The 25,271-nt window shown below is 37.5% G+C and overlaps 2 protein-coding genes and 1 pseudogene across 4 annotated transcripts in view; 1 reads left to right on the top strand and 2 right to left on the bottom strand.

Annotated features, from left to right (window-relative positions):
• Positions 1–25,271, bottom strand: part of LOC135213332 (solute carrier family 49 member 4 homolog) — a 113,930-nt pseudogene that overhangs the window by 11,537 nt on the left and 77,122 nt on the right.
• On the bottom strand, positions 4,952–8,030 carry LOC135213105 (gastrula zinc finger protein XlCGF8.2DB-like). 3 transcript variants are annotated; one of them, XM_064246983.1, is made up of 2 exons: positions 7,931–8,030; positions 4,952–7,063 (listed from the first exon to the last, which is right to left on the bottom strand). In XM_064246983.1, exon 2 carries the CDS (start codon positions 6,340–6,342, stop codon positions 5,329–5,331), a length of 1,014 nt encoding a protein of 337 aa, XP_064103053.1. In that variant the 5' UTR covers positions 6,343–7,063; positions 7,931–8,030; the 3' UTR covers positions 4,952–5,328. The 3 variants fall into 3 exon arrangements, with proteins under 3 accessions (XP_064103053.1, XP_064103052.1, XP_064103054.1); XM_064246982.1 differs by having other exon boundaries at positions 7,856–8,006; XM_064246984.1 differs by having other exon boundaries at positions 7,866–8,006.
• LOC135213223 (uncharacterized) overlaps positions 15,215–25,271 on the top strand; it is a 54,289-nt gene continuing 44,232 nt past the window's right edge. The window contains exon 1 of the mRNA XM_064247201.1: positions 15,215–15,293. The gene's annotated coding sequence lies outside the window, so the exon portion shown is untranslated. The remainder of the gene's footprint in view (positions 15,294–25,271) is intronic.

Raw genomic sequence — 25,271 nt, 5'->3', positions numbered from 1 at the left:
GAATGAGAAAAGTTTACAGAAAAGGTGGTATTTATACCAAGAGATCCATCCACAGGCAAGCCAATTTAGGTCACCCCCGCTGATAATCTTCCTTTAATCTTCTTAAGCGTTGATTGAATGAAAACCTTGTCGATCATATCTGAAATCCATGCTCCTTTCGAGATGTTCATTAGCTGCCTCTCTTTTATTAAGGCCGATTCCATCATTTGACTCTTGTACCGGCAGTTGCTGCTATAAATTACACGTGACAAATTCCAGTTTCATTCTATGGTTATGTTTATTTATATGGTTGAAAATAGCTGAGTTCTGTTGTCCATACCTAACTGACCATTTGTGTTGTATTAATCTCTGGGGAAGTGATTTACCTGTAAATCCGATGTAAGATTGGTCACAGTCCTGGCATGGGATTTGGTAAACCTTAGTGTCCTTGGGAGATGTCTTTTGTTGGACGTTAGTCAGGGATTTGGCTAAGGTGTTTGGGTAAGTAAATGCAAAAGGGTTAGATTTTCCGAGTGTCTGAGTCACCTTCTTAATCGTGTCCAGGTGAGGAATTTTTATTTTATTGTTGGGTGTATCTCTGGTCTTGTCTTTAGGGGGTCGGTAGAAAATTACGTTTGCTTTGTGGATAGCTTTCTCAATTATATGGTCAGGATACTTTAATGACGAAAGTTGCTTGCGAATTAGTTCAAATTCTTTTTCCAGGAAATCTGGGGAACAAATTCGTAAGGCTCTTAAGAACAGGTTGCTGGCTACACCTATCTTGATAGCAATGCCGTGATAGCTAAGTAGTGAATGTATGAAAGTGAGAACATTGGTTTTCTGTATATGGTAAATTTGTATTCTGTCGTGTCTCTGATTATTAAAACATCAAGAAAAGGAATTTCGTTGTCTGTTTCCCATTCAACTTTAAATTTGATGCTGGGCACTAATGCGTTTAATTTAAAAATACTTAAACGCATTAGTGCCCAGCATCAAATTTAAAGTTGAATGGGAAACAGACAACGAAATTCCTTTTCTTGATGTTTTAATAAACAGAGCCACGACAGAATACAAATTTACCATATACAGAAAACCAACGTTCTCACTTTCATACATTCACTACTTTAGCTATCACAACATTGCTATCAAGATAGAAGTAGCCAGCAACCTGTTCTTAAGAGCCTTACGAATTTGTTCCCCAGATTTCCTGGAAAAAAAAATTTGAACTAATTTGCAAGCAACTTTTGTCTTTAAAGTATCCTGACCATATAATTGAGAAAGCTATTCACAAAGCAAACTTAATTTTCTACGGACCCCCTAAAGACAAGACCAGAGATACACCCAACAATAAAATAAAAATTCCTCACCTGGGCACGCTTAAGGTGACTCAGACCCTCGGAAAATCTAACCCTTTGCATTTACTTACCCAAACACCTTAGCCAAATCCCTGACTAACGTCCAACAAAAGACATCTCCCAAGGACACTGGGGTTTACCAAATCCCATGCCAGGACTGTGACCAATCTTACATCGGATTTACAGGTAAATCACTTCCCCAGAGATTAATACAACACAAATGGTCAATTAGGTATGGACAACAGAACTCAGCTATTTTCAACCATATAAATGAACATAACCATAGAATGAAACTGGAATTTGTCACATGTAATTTATAGCAGCAACTGCCAGTACAAGAGTCAAATGATGGAATCGGCCTTAATAAAAGAGAGGCAGCTAATGAACATCTCGAAAGGAGCATGGATTTCAGATATGATCGACAAGGTTTTCATTCAACCAACGCTTAAGAAGATTAAAAGAAGATTATCAGCGGGGGTGACCTAAATTGGCTTGCCTGTGGATGGACCTCTTGGTATAAATACCACCTTTCCTGTAAACTTTTCTCATTCATCTACCTGAAGAGGGAGACAGCAGTCTCTGAAATATAGTACTTTTCTCTCTATATTTTGGTGTTTTTATGGGCTCCTTTTATTAGATGGAATTCTGTTGTAACAGAACATTTCTACCAGTCATATATATATACATACGTATATATATATATATATCTATATTATATATAATTATATATATATATCTCTAATATTATATATATAATATATATATATTAATACCAATTACCATTGCACTCAAGAGTATGCTTTAATAATTACAGGAACCAATGTCAATTGTCAACATCTTAGGAAGGCTTATCTACAGTCATATATTTTGAAAAGAGCAGATAGAAATATGGTAATACATAAATATGAATTATTATCATCATTATTATTAGCTTAAGGAAGTTCAGACTGTTTCAAACAGTCTCTTTTATGGAAATATTGGAAAGAAATTCATACCAAGAAATGTGGACTTTCTACGTATACAGTACATCAATTCTTATATATATATATATATATATATATATATATATATATATATATATATATATATATATATATAATAAATATATATATATATATAAATCTAGGTGTTCATGTATCACAAGTATAAAGTTAATATTCCACATGGGCCATGTTAAGGCTCAAAATTTCCAGTCTTACCGATATCCATCAAAAAAAGAAAAATAACAAACATTTTACAGTACCTTTTAGTAAATCCTATGGGTCTAGGGTTATTGTAAATGGGTTTCTTTAATTTTGAGTGTAGTCAAGACAATATACACATTAAGTTCCTGAGGGATGAAAACACATGACCAAACTTATCTGAGCCATGCATTCTTTTTTTTTCGTCTGCAGAAGGTAACGGTGTGCCTTGCCCAGGCAATAACTGACTGATTCATTCCTATGAAGTAACATCCCAAAGTAGCCTACATTGGTGAAAAAAATCCAGCTATCTAAGTCCTCCCTTTGTGAATCGTTACTGTAAAACACCTGCATCTTGGGTTGAACACAAATATAAAAAATGATAGTTGTTACTTGGTACAAAGTTTGGTAGTAAGCAGTGGCTCCATTTCAGATTTTTCTTGGCGTAGGAGGGGGAAGATTTAGAACTTATGGTTTGGGTAGGGTGGTGAGCGAAGGAAGCCCTATCAGCTGGAGGTAAGGAGGGTGCTGTAAGCACCCAAAGAAGTTTTTGGAAATTTTTGCTCATTTTGAAGACATAAGATTCACCTTGGAGTGAATTTTACTGCCGTTATTATTATTATTATTATTTTACTATAATTATTACTATTACTATATTACATATTATTATTTCAGAGGCTAGGGGAACAAACCAAGTCTTGGGGGAGGCCATCAGTGTTTTGAGGGGGCAAGAGACCCCCCCAACACACCTCCACCCCCCCAACCCTTATGAATACCAGTGGTTTGATATAAAGACACAACCTTTCATTTTCAGTTCTTAAAATGTTCAACCTTGCATTCTTTGGTACCCTTTCCCTACAAGTTGAATATTGTAATATACCAAATCCTTGTATTTGGAAACTCTCACAACCAAAGGATTTCCTCAGTATAGTACTGGTTATAGATTTTCATAAGAACAAATTCCCACTGACAAGAGGTCTTCAAAAGGTACTCTAAGAAAATGTGAGTTCACATTACATCACATCTACAAGAGGGTAACTGCAATAAGAATTTTCATGAGTAAAAATCTCACCACTGGAAAATATAATAATAATAATAATAATAATAATAATAATAATAATAATAATAATAATAATAATGAAGGACACGATCAGGAAGAATATATGCAGAGACTCAAGGTGATACTCAAGTCAAAACTCAACGCCGGAAATATGGTAAAAGCCATAAACACATGGGCACTGCCAGTAATCAGATACAGCGCAGGAATAGTGGAATGGACGAAGGCAGAACTCCGCAGCATAGATCAGAAAACCGGAAACAAATGACAATACACAAAGCACTACACCCAAGAGCAAATACGGACAGACTATACATAACACGAAAGGAAGGAGGGGAGAGGAGGCTACTAAGTATAGAGGACTGCGTCAACATCGAAAACAGAGCACTGGGTCAATATCTGAAAACCAGTGAAGACGAGTGGCTAAAGAGTGCATGGGAAGAAGGACAATAAAAAGTATGACGAAGACCCAGAAATATACAGAGCAGACAGGACAGAAAGACAGAAAGAACAAGAGGACTGGCACAACAAACCAATGCACGGACAATAAACATGAGACAGACTAAAGAACTAGCCAGCGATGACAATTGGCAATGGCTACAGAGGGAGAGCTAAAGAAGGAAACTGAAGGAATGATAACAGCGGCACAAGATCAGGCCCTAAGAACCAGATATGTTCAAAGTACGATAGACGGAAATAACATCTCTCCCATATGTAGGAAGTGCAATACGAAAAATGAAACCATAAACCCACATAGCAAGTGAATGCCCGGCACTTGCACAGAACCAGTACAAAAAGAGGCATGATTCAGTTGCGAAAAGCCCTCCACTGGAGCCTGTGCAAGAAACATCAACTAGTACCTTGCAAGTAATAAGTGTACGAGCACCAACCTGAAGGAGTGATAGAAAACGATCAAGCAAAGATCCTCTGGGACTATGGTATCAGAACGGATAGGGTGATACGTGCAACAGACCAGACGTGACGTTGATTGACAAAGTCAAGAAGAAAGTATCACTCATTGATGTCGCAATACCATGGGACACCAGAGTTGAAGAAGAAAGAGAGGGAAAAAATGGATAAGTATCAAGATCTGAAAATAGAAATAAGAAGGATATGGGATATGCCAGTGGAAATCGTACCCATAATCATAGGAGCACTAGGCACGATCCCAAGATCCCTGAAAAGGAATCTAGAAAACTAGAGGCTGAAGTAGCTCCAGGACTCATGCAGAAGAGTGTGATCTAGAAACGGCACACATAGTAAGAAAAGTGATGGACTCCTAAGGAGGCAGGATGCAACCCGGAACCCCTCACTATAAATACCACCCAGTCGAATTGGAGGACTGTGATAGAGCAAAAAAAAAAAAAAAAAAATAAAAAAATTAAAAAAATAATAATAATAATAATAACAATAACAGAATCTTTACAAGGGCCCATTTAGCTCGGACTGTCAACCCAAACACTATAAAAACAGAACTTATTAATTCAAATTACAGTACTGTAGTAACAGTAACAATAAACATCTGTGAAGTTTATCACCTACCAGAACGTACAATACTGCACTCCACACATCTATTCCTTTAGAATGTGACTGAATTCTTGGAAAGAAACATCAAACTCTTTGGCTTTACCTTGTCGCAACTTTTATTTGCATTCCACAAGAGAATCTAGAAATGGCTTTGAGGCAATTATTCAGCTAGATATCCTACTAAAGAGTTATCAAAACTAGTAATCGAATAACATGCTTCCCCTAAATTCTACTCCCACAACGATTCCTTTGCGTGATCTTTCAAATGACTTATTAGACTTTTTTTCAAGTTAAATGTCTTCCCACACTCCGTGCAAACATATGGAAGCTCCCCAGTGTGAGTTCTTGCATGAACAGTGAGAGGTCTCTTTCTCCTAAAAGTTTTCCCACACTCCTGACACTCGAAAGGTTTCTCATCAGTATGAACCTTCATGTGACTCCTAAGATGCACTTTCTGCCCAAAGGCCTTCCCACAATCCTTGCACTCGAATGGCCTTTCACCCGTGTGTGTCCTCAAATGATTCTTGAGCACTGTTTTCTGGAGGAACGCCTTCCCACACTCGCTACACACGTGCGGCCTCTCTCCCGTATGGATTCGCATGTGAACATTGAGACCTGCTCTCTGGCAAAAGGTCTTACCGCAAACGTTGCAACTGAATGGCCTCTCGCCTGTGTGAGCTCTCATGTGAGAGGCGAGATCCCCCTTTTTGCTGTAAGAATTCCCACATTCCTTACAGGCAAAAGGTCTTTTCCCTGTGTGGAGTAACTCATGAATGCGAAGATTCCCCTTCTCGTTGAATGATTTTCCACAATGCTTGCAAGCAAACGGCCTTTCTCCTGTATGAATTCTCATGTGAGTGTTGAAGTGAAAGATGCGCTGAAATGCTTTCCCGCAGACCATGCAAGTGAACATCTTGTTATTGACTAAGGCTTTTACAGATGAATCCTGGGTTCCTTTCCTTTTAACTTGTTCTACACATCCTTCTTCGATGAACAGTGGGTCACAACTATCACTTGTGTTCTCTAATTTTGCTGTAGATTCAAGGTCATCTTCCCCTACTTCACTGGAATCTGTTTCCTTTTCAGGACACAGTTGTGAAGCAAAAAACTCCTCTGACACACTTATATTCGAATCATTTGAATACCCAACATCTGCAGTCTCACATTTGACAGTAACTAACGTTACTCCACATTCAGACTCTTCTTTTTCTGAAGGCATTTCAGATTTAATGGTGGTGCTCATTTTAATTCTTGTAATAAAGGCCACTCAATCTAAGCTGTGTACCACTCTACTTAATACAACACCAAACCTGTTCTTCCTTAATACACCATTAATTTCTAACATTTCTGTATGCTATAAAGCTATCATCATGACAAAGCCTCTCTCCTTATTTGACATTTAATAAATAAACTAATACACAGCTATCTATTATAATTTCTGCCATATTAACGGTATTTTCCCCTTGTGTTCATAAAAGTGGTCTAAATGAGATTACATTTTCAATATACACAAGCTGTCATAATCACTGATCTGAGTTAAAGACATAATAATCTATCAATATTCATCACTAAAACACTTTACGGATAACACAAACCGCTTTCATCCTCTCACAGTAATAAAAATCAACATATGGATGCAGTATGTTCTTAATCATGACTTTAATGTCATATTCTTCCAAGTAGTTTTCTCCATGACTGCACATCATCGTAGGCCTTGTTCTGAAATCGGTAGATCTAGGCTACTTATCCACGGCGGCCTAGACTATGGCAGTTGCGGTTTTTCTATGCAGTTTTACCTACTGAACAAGAATTTTAAGTAATATTTATACGGACGACTGTAATTAACCCTCCAGGGGCCAGTACTAAACACGGCGAAATACATTGGACGGCCCCAATCCCTAGTGGATGTCGTATCCGCGGTTACGTTCCTTGCAGTCCATGCAGACTGCTTCTGTAGAAATACCCTGAAATCAAATAATTGTCACTGTCATAATCTTTTAACAAAGAAATGGGTATTTGTTAGTGAATACTACCAAACATTTACCAGTTACCAAAAGCTACTGAAAATGAGTACCTATCTAGTTACCCTAGGCCCTTACCATAACCTCATCTTAACAATGACTTACCCATATCTAAATACCCTAAGATTTACCTTCGCCTCATCTTAACAATGACTTAACCCAAAGTTACCCTAATCTTTACAGGGTTAATTTTTATTCGACACCTGTGATTTACCCATTTGCCTAAAGCTACTAGGGTAAAAAACCGCATGGTACAGGGGTGGACCATGTACGATCAATGTGTACAACCCCAAAAAAAGTACATTATAACGCGTCCTGACATCGGAGATGGGCATCAGACGCGATTTGTTGTTGGTGAGAAACGGAGCTAAAGACCTCTACTCCGGTGTCAGGACGCGTTGTAATGTACTTTTCTTGGGGTTGTACACATTGATCGTACATGGTCCACCCCTGTACCATGCCGTTTTTTACCCTAACTGAAAATGGGTATCCAGTTACCTTATGGTCTTACCTTTTCCTTGTCTAAGCAACGGCTTGACCCAGGGTAATTTAACCTTTAAAAGGGTAATTTTTAGTCCATACTCATCGTTTACCCATTACCTAACCCCTAAAGCCCGGAAAATGAGTATCTAGGTAGTACCTCAAGCTCTCAACTAGGTAGTACTACCTAAACCTCGTCTCTACACAGATTTACTCTAAGCTAAGCTAACTTAAGTTACCTTAATTTAGGTTTACCTTAAGCTACCTCTTTAATTTTGGGGTAGGAATAGACGTGGGCTACTCTAAGGTTGCTACCCTAATCATTCTTGCCTTAATATTTCTTTCGTTTGGTAAATAAACGTAGGGTTTTTGGGAAATATGGGTTGCCTGGCCGGAATGACATAAACAGGGCAGAGTTAGTAGTAATGGAAGAGCTTTACCTATGTAAAGCTCTCCCTATCGGACATAGTAAATCAATAATAATTATATTATTAGTAAATTAATAATAATAATAATAATAATAATAATAATAATAATTATTATTATTATTATTATTATTATTGGCCTAATTTCCTAAATCTAATATAATATTATACTGCCACCTCGCCTTCCCTGCATAGGTCTATATGTCACATGGGTCATATCCGTAGTTTCTCTTTGAATCCTTTAAATGTGTATTTTAAATTTAATATTTTTAGTTTCATTTTTATTACAAAGTCTTTTTCATTTTATTCCAAGTTCATTTAGAAACCAAATAAACGGACAAGCCGAATAAGACTTGGCAATTATACAGACTAGAATTGCATGCGAAAGTAAATTATACAGAAGGCTATTTTGCTCTGTATTGTTATAGGCCTACGTAAGCATATTCTATAGGCCTATGCCTAAATATTTTGTCAATTTGAAATTAAATTCCTAAGAATATTATGAGTCAGATGGATGGAGAGAGAGAGAGAGAGAGAGAGAGAGAGAGAGATACTGTTCACAATTATTCATTTGCTTTTTCATGAGAGAGCAAGAGAGGCTCTTAAAAGTTAGGCTTTTATTTACTTTTGTATGAGAGAGAGAGAGAGAGAGCAAATGAATATGACGACTTAACGAAACTTCTTTTTCTCTCTTTTTCTCCCAAGTGACTATAGCCTACTTATAAAATAGTCATGAAAAACGTAACTTTATCTAATGACTTAAAAGTCCAGAGTTGCTAAAGACATATAGGTCTAATTTCGGTCTACTTTGACTCCCTTGTGGATACAGAATAAATGTCTACTTAGAAAACACTTGAGGAAAAGTATATAGGCCTAACAATCAACACTACAGAGAATACCGAATCAATTAAAAATCCCATGAATAAATAAAATTTCAGTCTACTTGACTTGAGATTTGATTATTTGATACTTAAATATAAGTGTCAAATACTTTTGAATATTCTCTAGAGCTCAAAAAGTATATCAATACTTTTTAGACAGAAAAGTATAGGTCTATGATATTACTAGTAAGAATACTGGCATACTTTATTGGGATTAAGTAAAGTAATTGACAATGCACTAAAGTTTGACATATATATTTAGCCTTGCATGAGTTACTTAAGAGTTTTATTGAAGTTCTTACATAGGTCTAGTGAATTACTTAAGAAATATTAAGCAATGGGCAATATATTGAAATTCTAACATAAGTTAGGTAATAATCTATATATCGAAGTTCTAATATAGGTCTAACCTTAGAGTGGATGGCGTAACGGATATTGAATAAAGTACTGAAGATTTAGGATAGATTTACTTATAATTCCCTTACTTTACATTCTGCCACTCTCCCCAGACATATCGCAAATAAGATAAAACATCATTACTTAAACTTCATAGTGTGCAACTCACACTCTTGGTTTATCCTGTGTTCAAGTGATGCTCAATACTTAATGGATGAAGCGGGTTAGTGACGCACTCTCAAACAACCTCCCCCCCCCCACCCCCCGCCCCCGCCCGGCCCGGCCCACCCCAACCATCTCTGTGAACTGGTGTAGGTCAGAGAGAGAGAGAGAGAGAGAGGTTATTCAGAATTATGATTTGTACTTCATCTATTATTTTAATCTTTCTCTATCTCTCTCTCTCAGAATTATTCTTGAATTTGTTTTTCGTTAGAGAGAGAGAGAGAGAGAGAGAGAGAGGGGGGGGGATCTCATTTATTTTTACTTTACATAAAAGAGAGCCAGAGATGTCTCTCGTTTATTTATGCATAAAAGAGAGAGAAAGAGAAAGAGGGTATTCTCTCTCTCTCTCTCTCTCTCTCTCTCTCTCTCTCTCCATCATCCAACACCAACAGAGGAAGCGTTCGAAATGCGAAATTATCTCCACAAAAGCACCGGGAATACAACAACGTTGACAACGATGAGCTTCAGTTTTGCCACTTTGTTTTTGAGTAAATGACTTTGAACTGCAACGCAGGGTTAAGATAAATGAAGTTACGGTACGCAAATGTATATTGATTTATATTGTACATATTTTCATAGATGTCATATAGGCTTATAAAGAGGGCTGTTAACCATAGGTCTAAGTCCAGATGTGGCAGTCAACCGCTTTGCTTTGAAGTTAAGGACTTTGAAATGCAACACAGAATTGAATAAATGGATTTACGGTACGCAAATGTTTACAAAATTTATATTATATATTTTTTATAAGTTTATATAGGCTATAACGAAATTTGCTAAGTCTAGGGCAAGGTGTTCAGTGCACATCTAATAGGGAGTAAGTCACATGTATATATTTCAAAAGCAACACAGAATTATGATAAATGAGTTTATGGTACGCCGATATATCCAAATGTGTATTATATATATCATATAAATGTTGTATTGTCCTATAAAGATAGTTGTTAAGCATAGGCCTAAGTGTTCATCTGCATATTTATACATATATCACGTTTCTGAAAGAGATTGATATATTGACATAGATAGACAGGCAGTATGAGAGATAGATAGATAGACAGAGAAAGAACGAGATGGGTAAACACACACACACACACACACACAGAGAGAGAGAGAGAGAGAGAGAGAGAGATACGCACACACGAGAAAGACAGATGGATAGATAAGCAGATAGAGCGAAAGTGAGATAGAGAGAGAGGTAGAAAGAAACTGAGAGAGAGAGAGAGAGAGAGACCTATCTCGTCCGTACAGAGAGAGGGGGTCAGTCAGTGATGTTGTATCACTGCTGCAGAAGGAAGGAAGGCTCGCATTAACCCTCATTGTCATGGGCATCAAGAGAGCTAGGGATTTGGCCCTTGGGGCGAGGTGGGGGGCATTTGCCCCTGGTGTAAGGGGGCCCCAGGGGTATGCAGGGTCATCCTCTATGTCACAGGAGACCAAATTACAACCTCCCACGCGTCAACTCCATTGGGGGCGCGTTCGTTCGACCGCCGAGGTGTCCCGCCACCTGGGGTGCCGGGCAGTTACGCCTTTGATTCCCACGGGCCAGGTAATAATACACCCTTCATACCCATATAACTTATATATATAATTAATATACGATGACTTCATAATTCGACGCAATCCGTGTCCCAAAGATGCTTTTCCGACCCACGACGCTACGGCGCAACCTTTTACCACCGGAGGGAATGGTGAAGTGAACGCGGCCGCCGCTCAATGAATCAATGGACATCCTCTGGTCACTTAGTACAAGTCTTGTATAGATTCAATTTGTGGACGGATAAACAAGGCTGCGAATGGATGCCTCCCGAGTAGTGCGACTTTTTTTTTTTTCAGTCGTTGTTTGTGTGACTCGTTTATTGTATATTTATATTTATATATGTAAAATATGACCCTGGTATCTGGTGGTTAACGAACTTTGGCGAATTGCAACCAGGGTAGGCCTAGTTAGTGAAGGTATAAGGTCTAACAACCTCACGACTAGCACAGCTAATGTTTTCGTCGTTGTTTTTCGTATTTGTATATTTACTGGCGTATATTTATATTTGTATATAAAAGAAGATCCTAGTATAAGGTACCTGGTGGTTAACTAACCAGGGAGTTTTCAGTTTATCTTTGACAATTAAAATGTATATAAAAAAAGTTTCATTAAAGTGAATACATATAAAAATAAGAGTTTATTTTTGTCCTCGAGTTTCAGCGAGAGATTTTAGCCTCCAAAATTAATTTGGCCTCCCTCTGAAACTTGACATAGTACGAAACAAGCACTCCAGTCACGAAACTATTCTAAAAATAATCAGCAATGCTCCCTGTCTAAAAAAAAAAAAAAAATTAATAAATATTTTTTCTTTGCAACTGAGCGTTCGAAAGCAGAGGGAGGAGGGGAAGAAGTCACTTCGACTCCAGCTGTGCCTGGATCCTCTCTGCAGAGCAAGCACATCCTCAGAAAAAGAGGCTTCCCGTCGCTTGTCCTCACGTTTAGGAAGGGCTGTGGTAGGGGGAGAGGGGGAGCAAGGATGGAGGGTATAGGATGGAATGTAGGATTAGGATTAAGGACTCCCCAAGGGCGGAGGGGGGTTCTACGCTCATCAGATTCAGGGGGAATATGAGACAGGGGGAATATGAGACAGTTAAATGATTCCTCTATAAGCGTACCTTAGACCTATGTCTCATTGTCCTCCCGAATTTTATGGTCCTATTGGGTCCTACTTTAAGTTTGGAACGGACGGGGTGATTGAGGGTATAGGATTAAGGATTGGACATAGGACTCCCCAGAAAGGGTCCTATTCTCGTCAATATGTCTCATTCTCGTCATATTCGACAGGAATAGGAGACACCGTATCTTAGACCTATGTATGTCCTGCAATCCTTCCAAATGTAAGGATTCCTATGGGAGGGGGATTGGGATGGAGGGTATAGGATTAGGAGTAGGATTAGTTGAATTGAATATAGAATTTAGGACCAAGTCCAAGCACTGGGACCTATGAGGTCATTCAACGCTGAAATGGAAATTGACAGCAAAAGATGTAACAAGAGGAATACCTCGCTGCTGCACTATGAAGCAAGTGTTAGGAAAGAGTGGAAAGTAAAATAAAGAAAGAATATGAAAGAAGGTACAGTAAACGGAACGAAAAGGGGTTGCAGCTAGGGGCCGAAGGCACGCTGCAAAGAACCTTAAATAATAATGTCTACAGTGCACCGCATGAGGTCCACGGACGGCACTATCTCCCTAAGGAGGAGTGGGATTAGGGATTGGAGAAAGTACCTTAGAGCAGTATCCCGAATTTTAAGGATCCTACCCATGGTATCAAGAGAGAGAGAGCGCTCTCAATATCTATCTGACCTCTCTTGGAAGGTCAGTGACCTCTTCCTCGACCTGTCAGAGAAGACGTTAAGTACCGCTTATAGATAGAGCGACACACTCGCTACGGAACTACGGAAGGCGATTAAATTCGCTTATCAAGGAGCGACAGATCCAGAGTGACAGTTCGGAGCAAGTGACTCTCTCTCTCTCTCTTCTCTCTCTGTTTAAGTCACGATTACATCATGCTTTTCAAGTTTTGACTAAGACTAAATTCTGTATCCCCCCCCCCTCTCTCTCTCTCTCTCTCTCTCTCTCTCTCTCTCTCTCTCTTAGGCCTACTGTTAAAAACCATGTTCCAATCTCGTATCTACCTCTATCACATTCCTCATCTTCCTTATTTTTAACAAGCTTCTTAGATCCATAATCTTTGTTATTGTTTATCCTTCTTTTTTTTCCTTCTTCTTCTTCTTCCAACAACCGTCTTCTTTCATGATTCCCATTTCCTGTCTATGAATCAAACCCTTTCAGGATCTGAACAAATGAGAAGCAATACGTCAACACTCGTCGTAAGCGATCGGAAGGAGCAGTAAGTAGCCTTAGCTCTCTCTCTCTCTCTCTCTCTCTCTCTCTCTCTCTCTCTCTCTCTCTCTCTCTCTCTAATGACTGGATGAATGAATGAGAAATGATGACCAGATTGCGCCGAGATTTGAGGGGTCGGCCTAAGAAGTTATTCATACTCGTAAGCCAACATTGAGCCCCCATTCTCTCTGTCTCTTTCTTTTTCTCTCTTTAATGAATGGATGAAGAGATGAATGAATGAATAATGAATGCCCCAGCATGCCCAAGAATGCACTGACATTTGGGGGTCGGTCTAAGAAGTCATTCATAATAGTAAGCAAACATTTCAAACTCTGACTGACGGTTGAACATGGCGCCACCAGTCTTCGAAGGACAGACGATCTTATATTGCAATTTCAAACTTGTTTGTTATCATCAGGATTTCTCTGTTTCTAGGATCGTGGATGAGATTATAGTACGTGAAGTATATATAACTATAGTTTGGTTATTCCATGTGCAGAGTATTTATAACTAAAGTGGGCTAATACATCCAAAAGATCACAGACTAGTAAAAATATACGGTTAATTTACGAGATTTCAAACCTGCCAAAATAAAAATCCATTAAAATCATGAACAAAATTATGAAACACGATTGTAGTATAAAACTATAGTTTAGTTAATCAGTTTGCGTTGTAATTATAATTAAAGAGCGCCACATTCTTAAAAGACTACCAAGAAGGAACTATAGACGCTAATTCTACGGGATATAAACACGCCAAAATTAAAATCCATTAAAGTAATCAACAAATTCTGAATAATATACTATGCTTGTTGATCGAACAGGAAATTACGTCGTGTATTAAAAGGCCTGCATTAGTGGACGAAAGTAGTACGGCGACCAGCAAAATAAAGAATAAATATTTAAAGGTGATTAGCAACCGCTTTTAAACCCGAAATTACAATACCCAAGAATCAACTGATCTTCCCCAAAGAAATCAGAAGGTCTGCAACTCCAACAATTATTTTAATAGCTTTCAATGTTGGCGTTTTTTAAATCCCGTAAAACGAGTCTATAGTTACTTCTTAGTAATCTTTAAAAAAAAATGGCGCCATTTAGTTATGATTATTACGCAAATCGAATAACTAAATTATAGTTTTACTTCTAGGAGCTTGTTTCATAATTGTGTTAATGATTTTAATGGACTTTTACTTTGGCGAGTTTAAAATCTCGTGAAATATTCGTCTATTGATATTTGCATGTGATCTGGGAAAATGGCTCTCCTTAGTTATAAATATTATGCAAATGGAATAACCAAACTATCGTTTTACTCCACCGAAGGCCTGAGTACACTATAAAATGGCAATGATAGACAAAAAAATTAATAATAATTTAAAAAATGAATTATGCTGCGACGCAACTTTGCGGAGTTGCATCGAGTATATATATATAATATATATATATATATATATATATATATATATATATATATATATAGATATATATAACAAAAAGAATCAACATAATTTTGAGGTAAATAGTCCCCTCCCACTGAGAGAGAGAGAGAGAGAGAGAGAGAGAGCAGAGAGAATATATCTCCCACATTAATCCAACCAATTTGAAAGCATAAATAAACACTCAAGCATTAAGTAAATGATCCCATTTGAGAGAGAGAGAGATATATATATATATATATATATATATATATATATATATATATAGATATATACATACATACATGCTATATAACATCTCCATTTAGGAGAGAGAGAGAGAGAGAGAAATGAAATATCGCCACCCACAATAATATCCTAACCAGCAACTCTCGGCGACCTAGTTGCGGCATAGCGCCGCCTGGGCTGCAATCTGACCAACAAACACCGACAGTTGTAAATTAAACACCTGTGGGAGAAGGTGTGTTATTCGTGTGTGTTCGTGTGTGTGTGTGTGTCCGTGCGCACGTTGGTTGGTTAACAGAGGTGTCTGGTTGCACCAGAGAGATATATCGTGTTATATATATGTGTTGTAAACAGCCCACTATAGAGATCCTGGTTATATCTTGTGAAGAGAAAAACAGAGAAGTGTTCCAGGAACTTTTTGGTAAATTCAGTTAAAAAATAAAGTTCGATTTTTTGGAAAACGAACTTTTTTAAGTGAGAGATTTTTTTTAAATTTCGAATGCTCTCGGCATTTAAAAGGGCCTATTTACGTCACGTCATGTTTCGTGCCCTTTACGAAGTCATAAAATCTTGGTTTTGTTTTTAATATTTTTACTTTTCTAAAGGATGTTGATTATAATTCTTTTTTTAATATCTTAAATATTTCTTTAAAGGATTTTAATTATGTCTAAGGACCCCATTTGATTTTGGGAAAATAAGGATATATCTTGGACCGTTAAAATGATAAATACTTGAAGCTGGCTCTCTTACGTGTGGGGAATATCTCTTTGAATTTAACCCCCCCCCCCTCTCTCTCTCTCTCTCTCTCTGTAAACCCTTAAAATATTTAAAGCTGATTCTCTTACGTGTTGAAAATATATCCGAATTTAAGCTCTCTCTCCTCTCTCTCTCTCTCTCTCTCTCTCTCTCTCTCTCTCTCTCTCATATATATATATATATATATATATATATATTATATATATATATATATATATATATATATATAACTGATAAATTCTCCTGGCCTACCCAGGATTCAAACCTGGGCCTTTCAGCTTAGATACCAATAAGCAGTCGACTTTGACCACTCGGCTATCAAGAGATCAGAGAGCCCAGGGTTCGAATCCTTCCTGGGCCAGAACAACTAAGTTACAACGCCCCTTAGGACCTAGTGAATCATGTTTGAATTATGGATGAATTCTAATGCAGAGAACTAGCACATTGCTTGCCTTCATTTCCGTTTCTTCTTTCTCTCCACCTATCTGTCTAGGTCTCTCTCTCTCTCTCCATCTATCTATCTCTTCTCAATACCAAAAATCCAGTTCATTTTTCTTAAAAGAAGTGAGCTGTTTTATATATATATCTGTTTACTTGTAAGATCTTCGCTCCTTGTGAGCTCAAGTTTAATGAGCAGGACAGCGAGAAGACTGGAGATCATTTCTTCCATTTATTTGAACCAACGTTTCGAGAATCCTTTCCCATTTTCAGGGCTATAGATTAATTCTATTTATAGCCCTGAAGATGAGAAAGGATTACCGAAACGTTGGTTTGAATAGAAAAAAGAAATGATCTCCAGTCTTCTCGCTGTCCTGTTCAATATTATATCTTTTCATCTGTGCAATAAGTATGTAGTTCTTAAACCCTAGAATACATTATCCTTTCACTTTTCTGGTTATTCACGAATATATATAAGATATTGGGCTGCAACCCCATCGGGCCCCATATCCCTCTAGTGACTCACAGTGTGTAGGATAGCAAGGATACTACCATTATCCTACATTCTAAAAGAATGATTAATGCATTCGCCATTGCCTTCATGTATATAAACTCATTGACCACTGAGGGTTTTCATTTCCGTCGCCAGGGATCCACAACCATTCAAGAGAGTTAATTCACTACATACTGGTGCCTCTCCCTCAGCATTTAACCTTCTAATAGGTCAGCTGGGATTGCCAACCTAGAGTATACCAATTTAACTTGAAAATCATTACTTTTTAATATTGACTATGAATCTGATTATTTCTGAGTTAATGAGCCTTTTGTTCATAAGTGCACATACAAATGTATATAATGTTTTGTTGATAATGACTTAAAGTATATGAGTTTTTAAATACATAATGCATGTATATAATTGAAAATATATCAGTTTGCTAAAACTATGTTATAAAATTGCTATTCATAGATTTTTTTACAGTCAATATGCCTTTGCTTATATGAAATTTGAATATAATTTTAAAACTCTGATAAGTCAGATGTTTACAAGGTATTTTCTATTTCTTTAAGCATACTTTCAGTGAAATGAAATCATGAATTATATATATATAATGTATATATGCATGTATATCTATAAATTAAATTACACCTGAAATACTGGCAATGACGAAAGAATCTTATTTAATGAAAAAAGAAATCAGTTCCTCCAGTGGACTCAAAACTATAACACACCGTGCATTGACAATCATTTCTCTCTGTGGCTTGGAAAGAGGATAGATACCATCTTCATCTTGGCATCCGTTAATAATATAATGATTTCTCAACAATAAATGAACACAAATGACCACCCATGCAGGCATATTTAAACCTCAAATCCCAAGGAAAGAAGAAATAAACAAATAAATATAAAAGAGAGAAAAAAACTTAGGATAATTACAGTCTTCATCTTGGCATCCAACAACCTATTAATTAAGTAATTATAAATAATAAATATGTAATTAATCACTATAAAACATAAATACCAATGAAAAAAAAAAAAACATGGAAAGAGGACAACATCATCTTCACCCTGGCATCCAATAACGCAATAATTTTTCAGTAATTAGAAAATAATCAATGAAAAACCCAGAAAAGACCACACATGAAGATTCATTCAAACCCCAAATATCGAAGGGAAAAAATAAAAATTACATAAGAAGAAAACATGGAAAGACGGTAATTACCATATTCATAGTGGCATTCAACATCAAAATAATTTTTCAATAATAAACATAATAAGGAATTAATTACTGAAAAACACAAATAACTGACCGTTAAGACGGATTTAACTACCACATACTAAGAAAGAGCGATAGATAGAGAGAGAGAGAGAAAAAAAAAAACACATAGGCGTTGTCTTACTCGAAAAGCGGGTTCTTCTCGAACCGTTATTCCGTTCACGGTGGAACGATCGGGGGTGTCTCGTCGTTTGACACAACCCCCCCATCCCCCCACAGTTTCTTCCGCACGACGTTTATTCCTCGCGTAATGGCATAGTTTAAGCGCGCGCTGTCTTGGAACTACATAATCGCCCTACCTATATTGAGAGAGGGAGAAGGAAAGAATGAGAGAGAGATTAAAGGAGAGAGGCAGAGAGAGAGAAAAAAAGCTGAGATAGATACAGACAGAGAAAGAGTGAGAGAGAGAGAAAGACTGAGACAGAAACAGATAGAGAGAGAGAGAAACGCTGAGATAAAAAGAGAGAGAGAGAGAGAGAAACGCTGAGATAAAAACAGAGAGAGAGAGAGAGACTCAAAACTCATCTTTCCTCAACTGTAACCTCCTTTTGTCATGGTTCATTCAAATCTACACCACTGAATTTTTATCTCTCTTCCTCCTCCTCCTCCTCTCCTATACTTCTTCTTCTTGCATGAAATCCGTTAGATGTCAGGTTGCTGACTCCCGCCACGGAATACTTTTTGAAACGGCTCCAAGAATTTACGGAAGAAGTTTAAAATTACAGGAATTTCTGAGATTTTATTCTGTATTTTTTATTTTTTTTATCCCCTCTGTAAAATGAAATCCCTAGATGCAGTTGTATCCCAGAAATACGGGAATTTGATACGGTTGTATCCCAGAAATACAGGAATTTGATACAGTTGTATCCTAGAAATACAGTGATTTGATATGTTTGTATCCCAGAAAGACAGGAATTTGATACAATTGTATCCTAGAAATACAGGGATTTGATACAGTTGTATCCAAGAAATACGGGAATTTGACACGGTTGTATCCCAGAAATACGGGGATTTTGAACACGTTTGTATCCAGAAAATAGCAGAAAAACATTTGACACGTTGTATCCCAGAAATACGGTAATTTGATACAGTTGTATCCCAGAAATGCATGAATTTGATTCAGTTGTATCCCAGAAATACAGGAATTTGATACAACTGTATCCTAGAAATACAGGGATTTGATACAGTTGTATCCTTGAAATACATGAATTTGATACGGTTGTATCCCAGAAATACAGGAATTTGATACGGTTGTATCCCGGAAATACAGGAATTTGATACAGTTGTATCCTAGAAATACAGGGATTTGATACAATTGTATCCCAGAAATACGGGGATTTGATACGGTTGTATCCCGGAAATACAGGAATTTGATACAGTTGTATCCCAGAAATACGGGAATTTGATTCAGTTGTATCCCAGAAATACAGAAATTTGATACAGTTGTATCATAGAAATACAGGAATATCTAACGTTTTATTCTGTAGTTTTCCAGTCCCCTCTGTAAAAACAATCCCTTAATACAGTTGTACCCTAGAAATACAGGAATTTCAAAGATTTTATTATGTATTTTTGAGGCTTTTGTGTATCCCCTCTGTAAAAAAAAAACAATCCCTTGATACAGTTGTATCCTAGAGATACAGGAATTTCTAAAGTTTTATTCGGTAGTTTTTGAAGTTTTCTTGTCCCATCTGCGAAATTAAATCACTTGATACAGGTGTATCTTCAGGATACAGGTGCATTTCGGGATACACCTGTATCCCGAAGTTGAATGACCTCTGTATACGGAAATACAGGTGTTATTGCAGAAATTTCAAGATTTGATTCTGAAATTATTGAGGTTTCTGCATATATATACTATAAAAATCACTCGCTATATACACGTGTCTCTTCGGATACACCTGTATCCTGCAGGTGAAAGACTTCTGCATACGCAAATAGAACTATACAGGTGTACTTTCAGGATACACCTGTATCCTGTATACGCAAGTGGGCTTGGCCCGGTTTTGTCTTAAAGCTTTTAGAAATGATGTCAGGAGTAACTCTGGGAAGGATGACTTTAAACGAGAGAGAGAGAGAGCGAGCCTTTCAATCTTTCTTTATTCGGGAGAGAGGGAGAGAAAGAGTGGACGTATAACGGTGAGAGAGAGAGAGAGAGTTACAAGGATTATGATGTCTCAAAGACTAGTTAGTCCATCCGAGGAGACCATGTGTGCTCACTTTATCTGTAGGAGCAAGGTTTTACTTTTCATTCACAGTGTCCTAATGATTTTGTCTAGAGAGCGAGAAAGAGAGAGAGAGAGAGGGAATTTATGAAGGATAGGAGAGAAAGAATGGACATACTATAACAGAGAGAGAGAGAGAGACTTCACTTCACACCCAATCAAACGCGACACGAAGAGGAAAAATCCAAATGACGAATCTCGTGGGGCCCCTGTACAACGTCCGGATCGTTCCCGAACCTTATTTGGAAGAGTGACGTCATTATTCATGCGTCGAGAGTCACATCCCTCAGATGAAGTACTCGGGAGAGAGAGAGAGAGAGAGAGGAACCTGCTTCATTCTTTTATTGGCCTCACAGATTTCGTCCGAAGCAGCTGAACTGAAACCCAGACACTAGACCAATGACCATTACACTCATCCACCAATCTCCAGAAAAAAAAACACCTTTTATAGCTTTATTATGTCTTTTGGGATGTATAGAGATTCCACAAACCATATATATATATAGGTTACAGTAACCTCGCCGCCTTTATTTGGCCGTTATATATGCATCAGAATAGATCTTTATCTCTCTTTTTTTTTTATCACTTTTAACATTTATACAGGAGGGAAATGAATCACATACCTGTATCAATAATTCTTCAACAACACTATTGACGTAAAACATATCTTTTGATCGATAGTTTTCAATCATCAATCAAAGTCTCAAAGTTTCCTCGATGAAGGAAGACAGAGCGAAGTGCTCGATCACTTTCAGAGAGAGAGAGAGAGTTAAGGAAGACTATCTTCAAAATATTGGCTACATATTCATACGTTATTCGGTGTTGTCTGAAGCATTCTACCGAGTAATTGTTCTTTTATTTATAATCTACATTTAATTTATTTGTTTTGACTTTGACCGCTTACCTGTACCCTCATTCAAGATCAAAACAACGAAAATAAAAGAAATAAAAAAAAAAATTCAACCAACCTCTAACAGTGGGTCAACTGTACGCCAGAAGGCCACTTGTAAGTCAAGGTGGGCTGCACATGATTTTTTGCCTATATAGAACTGGTCTCGTTATATACAAAAGACTTTCACATTCTAATAATTAATATATAATGAAAAATGAACTGGAAAAGGATGTACCTGACCTAACCTTGCGGTCAGGTGACCCAGTATTTGAGAAAACAACAATTCTATGGCTGAAGGGGATACCTAGACCAAAATTGTGAAAAATCAGCCAAATCTGAGGATTTTGACATAAGGGCACTTTTGGAACGTTGATTCCCAAAGAATGATTCTATTGCGCTTGGAATTCGATGCTCAGTTATTTTTTCTGATTAGTCAAGGCCATATTTTCATAGACACAAGAGAGAGATTTAATTCACTGAGAGATAATCGGAGATTTAACAGTGATAAATTTGTTAAATTATAACAAACTCAAATTAAAAAGCTCAATATTATATTGATTGAGAAGAAAATAAACACTCTGAGAGAGATACCTCGTAGAGATATCTCGTAGAGAAGGTGGTCTTCAGAGAGATATCTCGTAGAGGAGGTCCCCAGAGAGATAGCTCGTAGCGGACGTGAAGGTGTTCAGAGAGATATCTCGCAGAGAAGATGGTCTTCAGGGAGATATCTCGTAGAGAAGGAGGTCATCAGAGAGATATCTCGTGGAGGAGGTCTTCAGAGAGATATCTCGTGGAGGAAGGTCTTCAGAGAGATACCTCTTAGAGAAGAAGGTGTTCAGAGAGATATCTCTAAAAAAAGGAAGTCTTCAGATAAATATTTCTTAGAGAAGGTCGTCAGAAAGATATCTCGTAGTGGATGAAGAGAAGGTCTTCAGAGAGATATCTCGTAGCGGACATAGTCCTAAGAGAGACATCTCATAAATGTCTCGCAAAGAAGAGAGGTCTTAAGAGAGATCTCGCTTCGAAGAGACGCGCGCCTGCGCGATACATGCATTACTCACAATGCTTTCTCAAAACCTCACGAAAAGATAATTGTGTCTTTACCGGTTTGAACCGGGAAACAGGTATAAAGGGTCGTTGCTTGACCGCTGGTTGCTTCTTCTAAGAAAAGCAAGTTAGAGAATCTCTCTCTCTCTCTCTCTCTCTCTCTCTCTCTCTCTCTGCAAGGGAAACTATATATAAATGTAGATTATTTTTTTCCTTCCAAAGTCATCCATCATAATTTTTTATCTATAAAACCCATCTAGCATATATATATATATATATATATATATATATATTATATATATATATATATATATCTCATACTAGGCCTAATCTATAACTCATCCTAGGCCTAGAGTATCTAGTTAAAAAAGTAATATTTCACTTATACCATCTCTGACAATGTCCTTAAACCCAGCAAATCTTTTCACAATCATTCTGCCAATATCTACCATCAAAACTTTCTGCTGTACAATGAACACTATCAGAAATAGATTATAATTGTTAGTCATTGTTAGTCTTGTTTGCAAGGATAGCAACAGGCGGTATCGTATGTTGACAACGTATGAACTAAAACGCGGACTAGTAAGTCATCTTTTGACAAACGACGTATTTCTCCAACATTAAAGACTAACAAAGCGACGATTGTTTGACAAACAAAGCTGCTGACATTATAAGAGAGAGAGAGAGAGAGGATTTTACCACACTACAACGAAACGGTTACGATAAATATAATCTACAGAGAGAGAGAGAGAGAGAAATGACCGATTCTTCTTTATTTCTTCAACCCAGAATTTCAAACGAATTAGTCACGTTTCGTCAAAAGAATCAGCGAAAGAGAGAGAGAGAGAGACTTTAAATTCGTGACTTTACGAAACCAATTTCTCCTGAACTCGATTTTATGGCAACACTAAAGCACTGGCGCTATTCCGCGCATCCCTTCCTGCTGTTATTATGCTGCGTCCTTTGTTTGCTGTGACGCTATTTAGATTAAATAATAATGATTATTCTCTCCCTTATTTGTTCCTGCCATTATTGCCGTGCTTTCTTTGTTTGAGCGACATTATTTAAATGAATAATAATGTTTATATTATTAGATACTCTTCTCGCGTTAACGAAGTGTAGCTTGACGCGGAAGAGCGATGTTTTGATATGACTGTTGTTTGAAAGCGATTACTTACAATCGATGTTTATGCGTAATAAGATACCTCGTTTGCAAGTGGTTTACGTTTATCTAAAGGAATGCAAACTCTCTCTCTCTGTCTCTCTATCTCTCTCTCTCTGTCAACAAAGATCTGAGTTGGCAGTGACGTATAATGATGCTGGAAAAAGTTCACTTACAATAGAGGTAATACGCAAGATACTGTCTACGCAAGTGGTTTGTATATAGCTAAACGTACAAATCTCTCTCTCTCTCTCTCTCTCTCTCTCTCTCTCTCTCTCTCTCTCTCTCTCATTTCTAAAATCGGCCTTAAATTTCTCGTGATTATTTCATTGTAGTAAGGTGAAACGCTTTTCTGATAGATTCCGCCTCCCACTCTACCCCTCCCCCCCTCTCTCTCTCTCTCTCTTCTGTGAGTGAGTGTGTGTGTGTGTGTTTCTTCGTCACAGTCAGTCAGTCAGTTAACTGCATAAGGTTAGACTTGAGTCTGCAGGGGGAACGTTGAAATACTTTCACCTTCAGACCAAATCAACCGTAGTGAAAGGGGGTTGTAGCAGAGACCTGTCGGAAGTTCGGGATGGGATGAAATGACGTCACCTGGGAGGGGGGACCGCTTCCCCCTTCTGTGTAAACTCCCCCTTAACACCCCCCGAACACACACACAGGCACGCACACAAACACATACAGGACATAGCATTAACACCTGCGCTGTTAGACCGAATCGCATACACGCGTTCATGAAGTACCAGACGCGTTTTATGCTGTTTTTACTTTTTATTTATTTCTTTAAAAATCTGTGACGTCCCAAACGAGTTACCTACTACGTGAGGTGACTAGGAAAACCGTCTTTCGTAAAACCTGACGTAATGTACGTTATGAAATGTCGGTTTTCTGAAAATATTCATAGTTGGGGATTGCGCTGACAAGAGAGATTCTTTCTTTACGAGTTGCAAAATCTCATGATTGCAGCTTTTTAATGGGAATCGTCTTGTTTACTGTTATGCTCTTATCTTTGAGGGATTTCCGGTCCTTTCTTGAAGTAGATCGTCTCATTGTCATCTCAAAGGCCTCTTTAATATGACTAAGGCTTAGGACATCCGTTTACAAGTGAATATAATACATTATGCAATGTTTCTAGTCAGCCTTCTCCGTCTTCCTCTGTCCTGTACATCTTGTTCTCTTATGCCATATATATATATATATATATATATAATACTATATATATATATATATATTATATAATATATATATATATCCTCTTTAAATTTGTCACCAGAATTCCTGCATGACTCGTGTAAACCGTCTTTCTATTTAATTTCATAAAATAAACATAAATGTAATAACCACAGTGCCCTCTTAACTCCCAGAATTCTTCACACCTTTCGGGTACTCGAGGACGTCAGGTCAGCATCGTGACCTCATTCTGACACCCTGGATGCAGGTTCGAATCCAGCTGCCGGAAATCAGAATGACATCACATTCTTGCATTTGGATCCTAGGACTTAGAAGTGACGAGCGTATCCAAAAATTGTGAAGAATTCGAGAGAGAAGTTGAGGGGTGCATTGTGGTTATTATAGTTTCATAGTTTCTTATTCTTCTTCTTCTTCTTCTTATTATTATTATTATTATTATTATTATTATTATTCATTATTCAGAAGATCAATCCTATTCACGTGGAGCAATTGACTAGAAATTCAAGAAGAACCCGAAGAATAATATGGTATTCATTCGACAGATGTAACAGATAAAGTAACAAATAGATAAATATATGGAAATATTTAAATATCAAAATGGAAGGAGGTCACTATTAGGGTAATAATATATTGCATATTCCCTTGAATTCACCTAAAAGTTCCAATCGCACGACGATCCTCTGGGTTGGGAGACTGTTCCACAGTTCCACAGAGAGTAGATCACTAG

This window comes from Macrobrachium nipponense, chromosome 42 (assembly GCF_015104395.2).
Source record: "Macrobrachium nipponense isolate FS-2020 chromosome 42, ASM1510439v2, whole genome shotgun sequence".
Lineage (NCBI taxonomy): Eukaryota > Metazoa > Arthropoda > Malacostraca > Decapoda > Palaemonidae > Macrobrachium > Macrobrachium nipponense.
This window is presented reverse-complemented; position numbering and strand designations above follow the sequence as displayed.

Excerpts from the sequence above, each read along its gene's own strand:
- LOC135213105 (XM_064246983.1), bottom strand. The coding sequence starts at position 6,342 with ATGAGCACCACCATTAAATCTGAAATGCCTTCAGAAAAAGAAGAGTCT.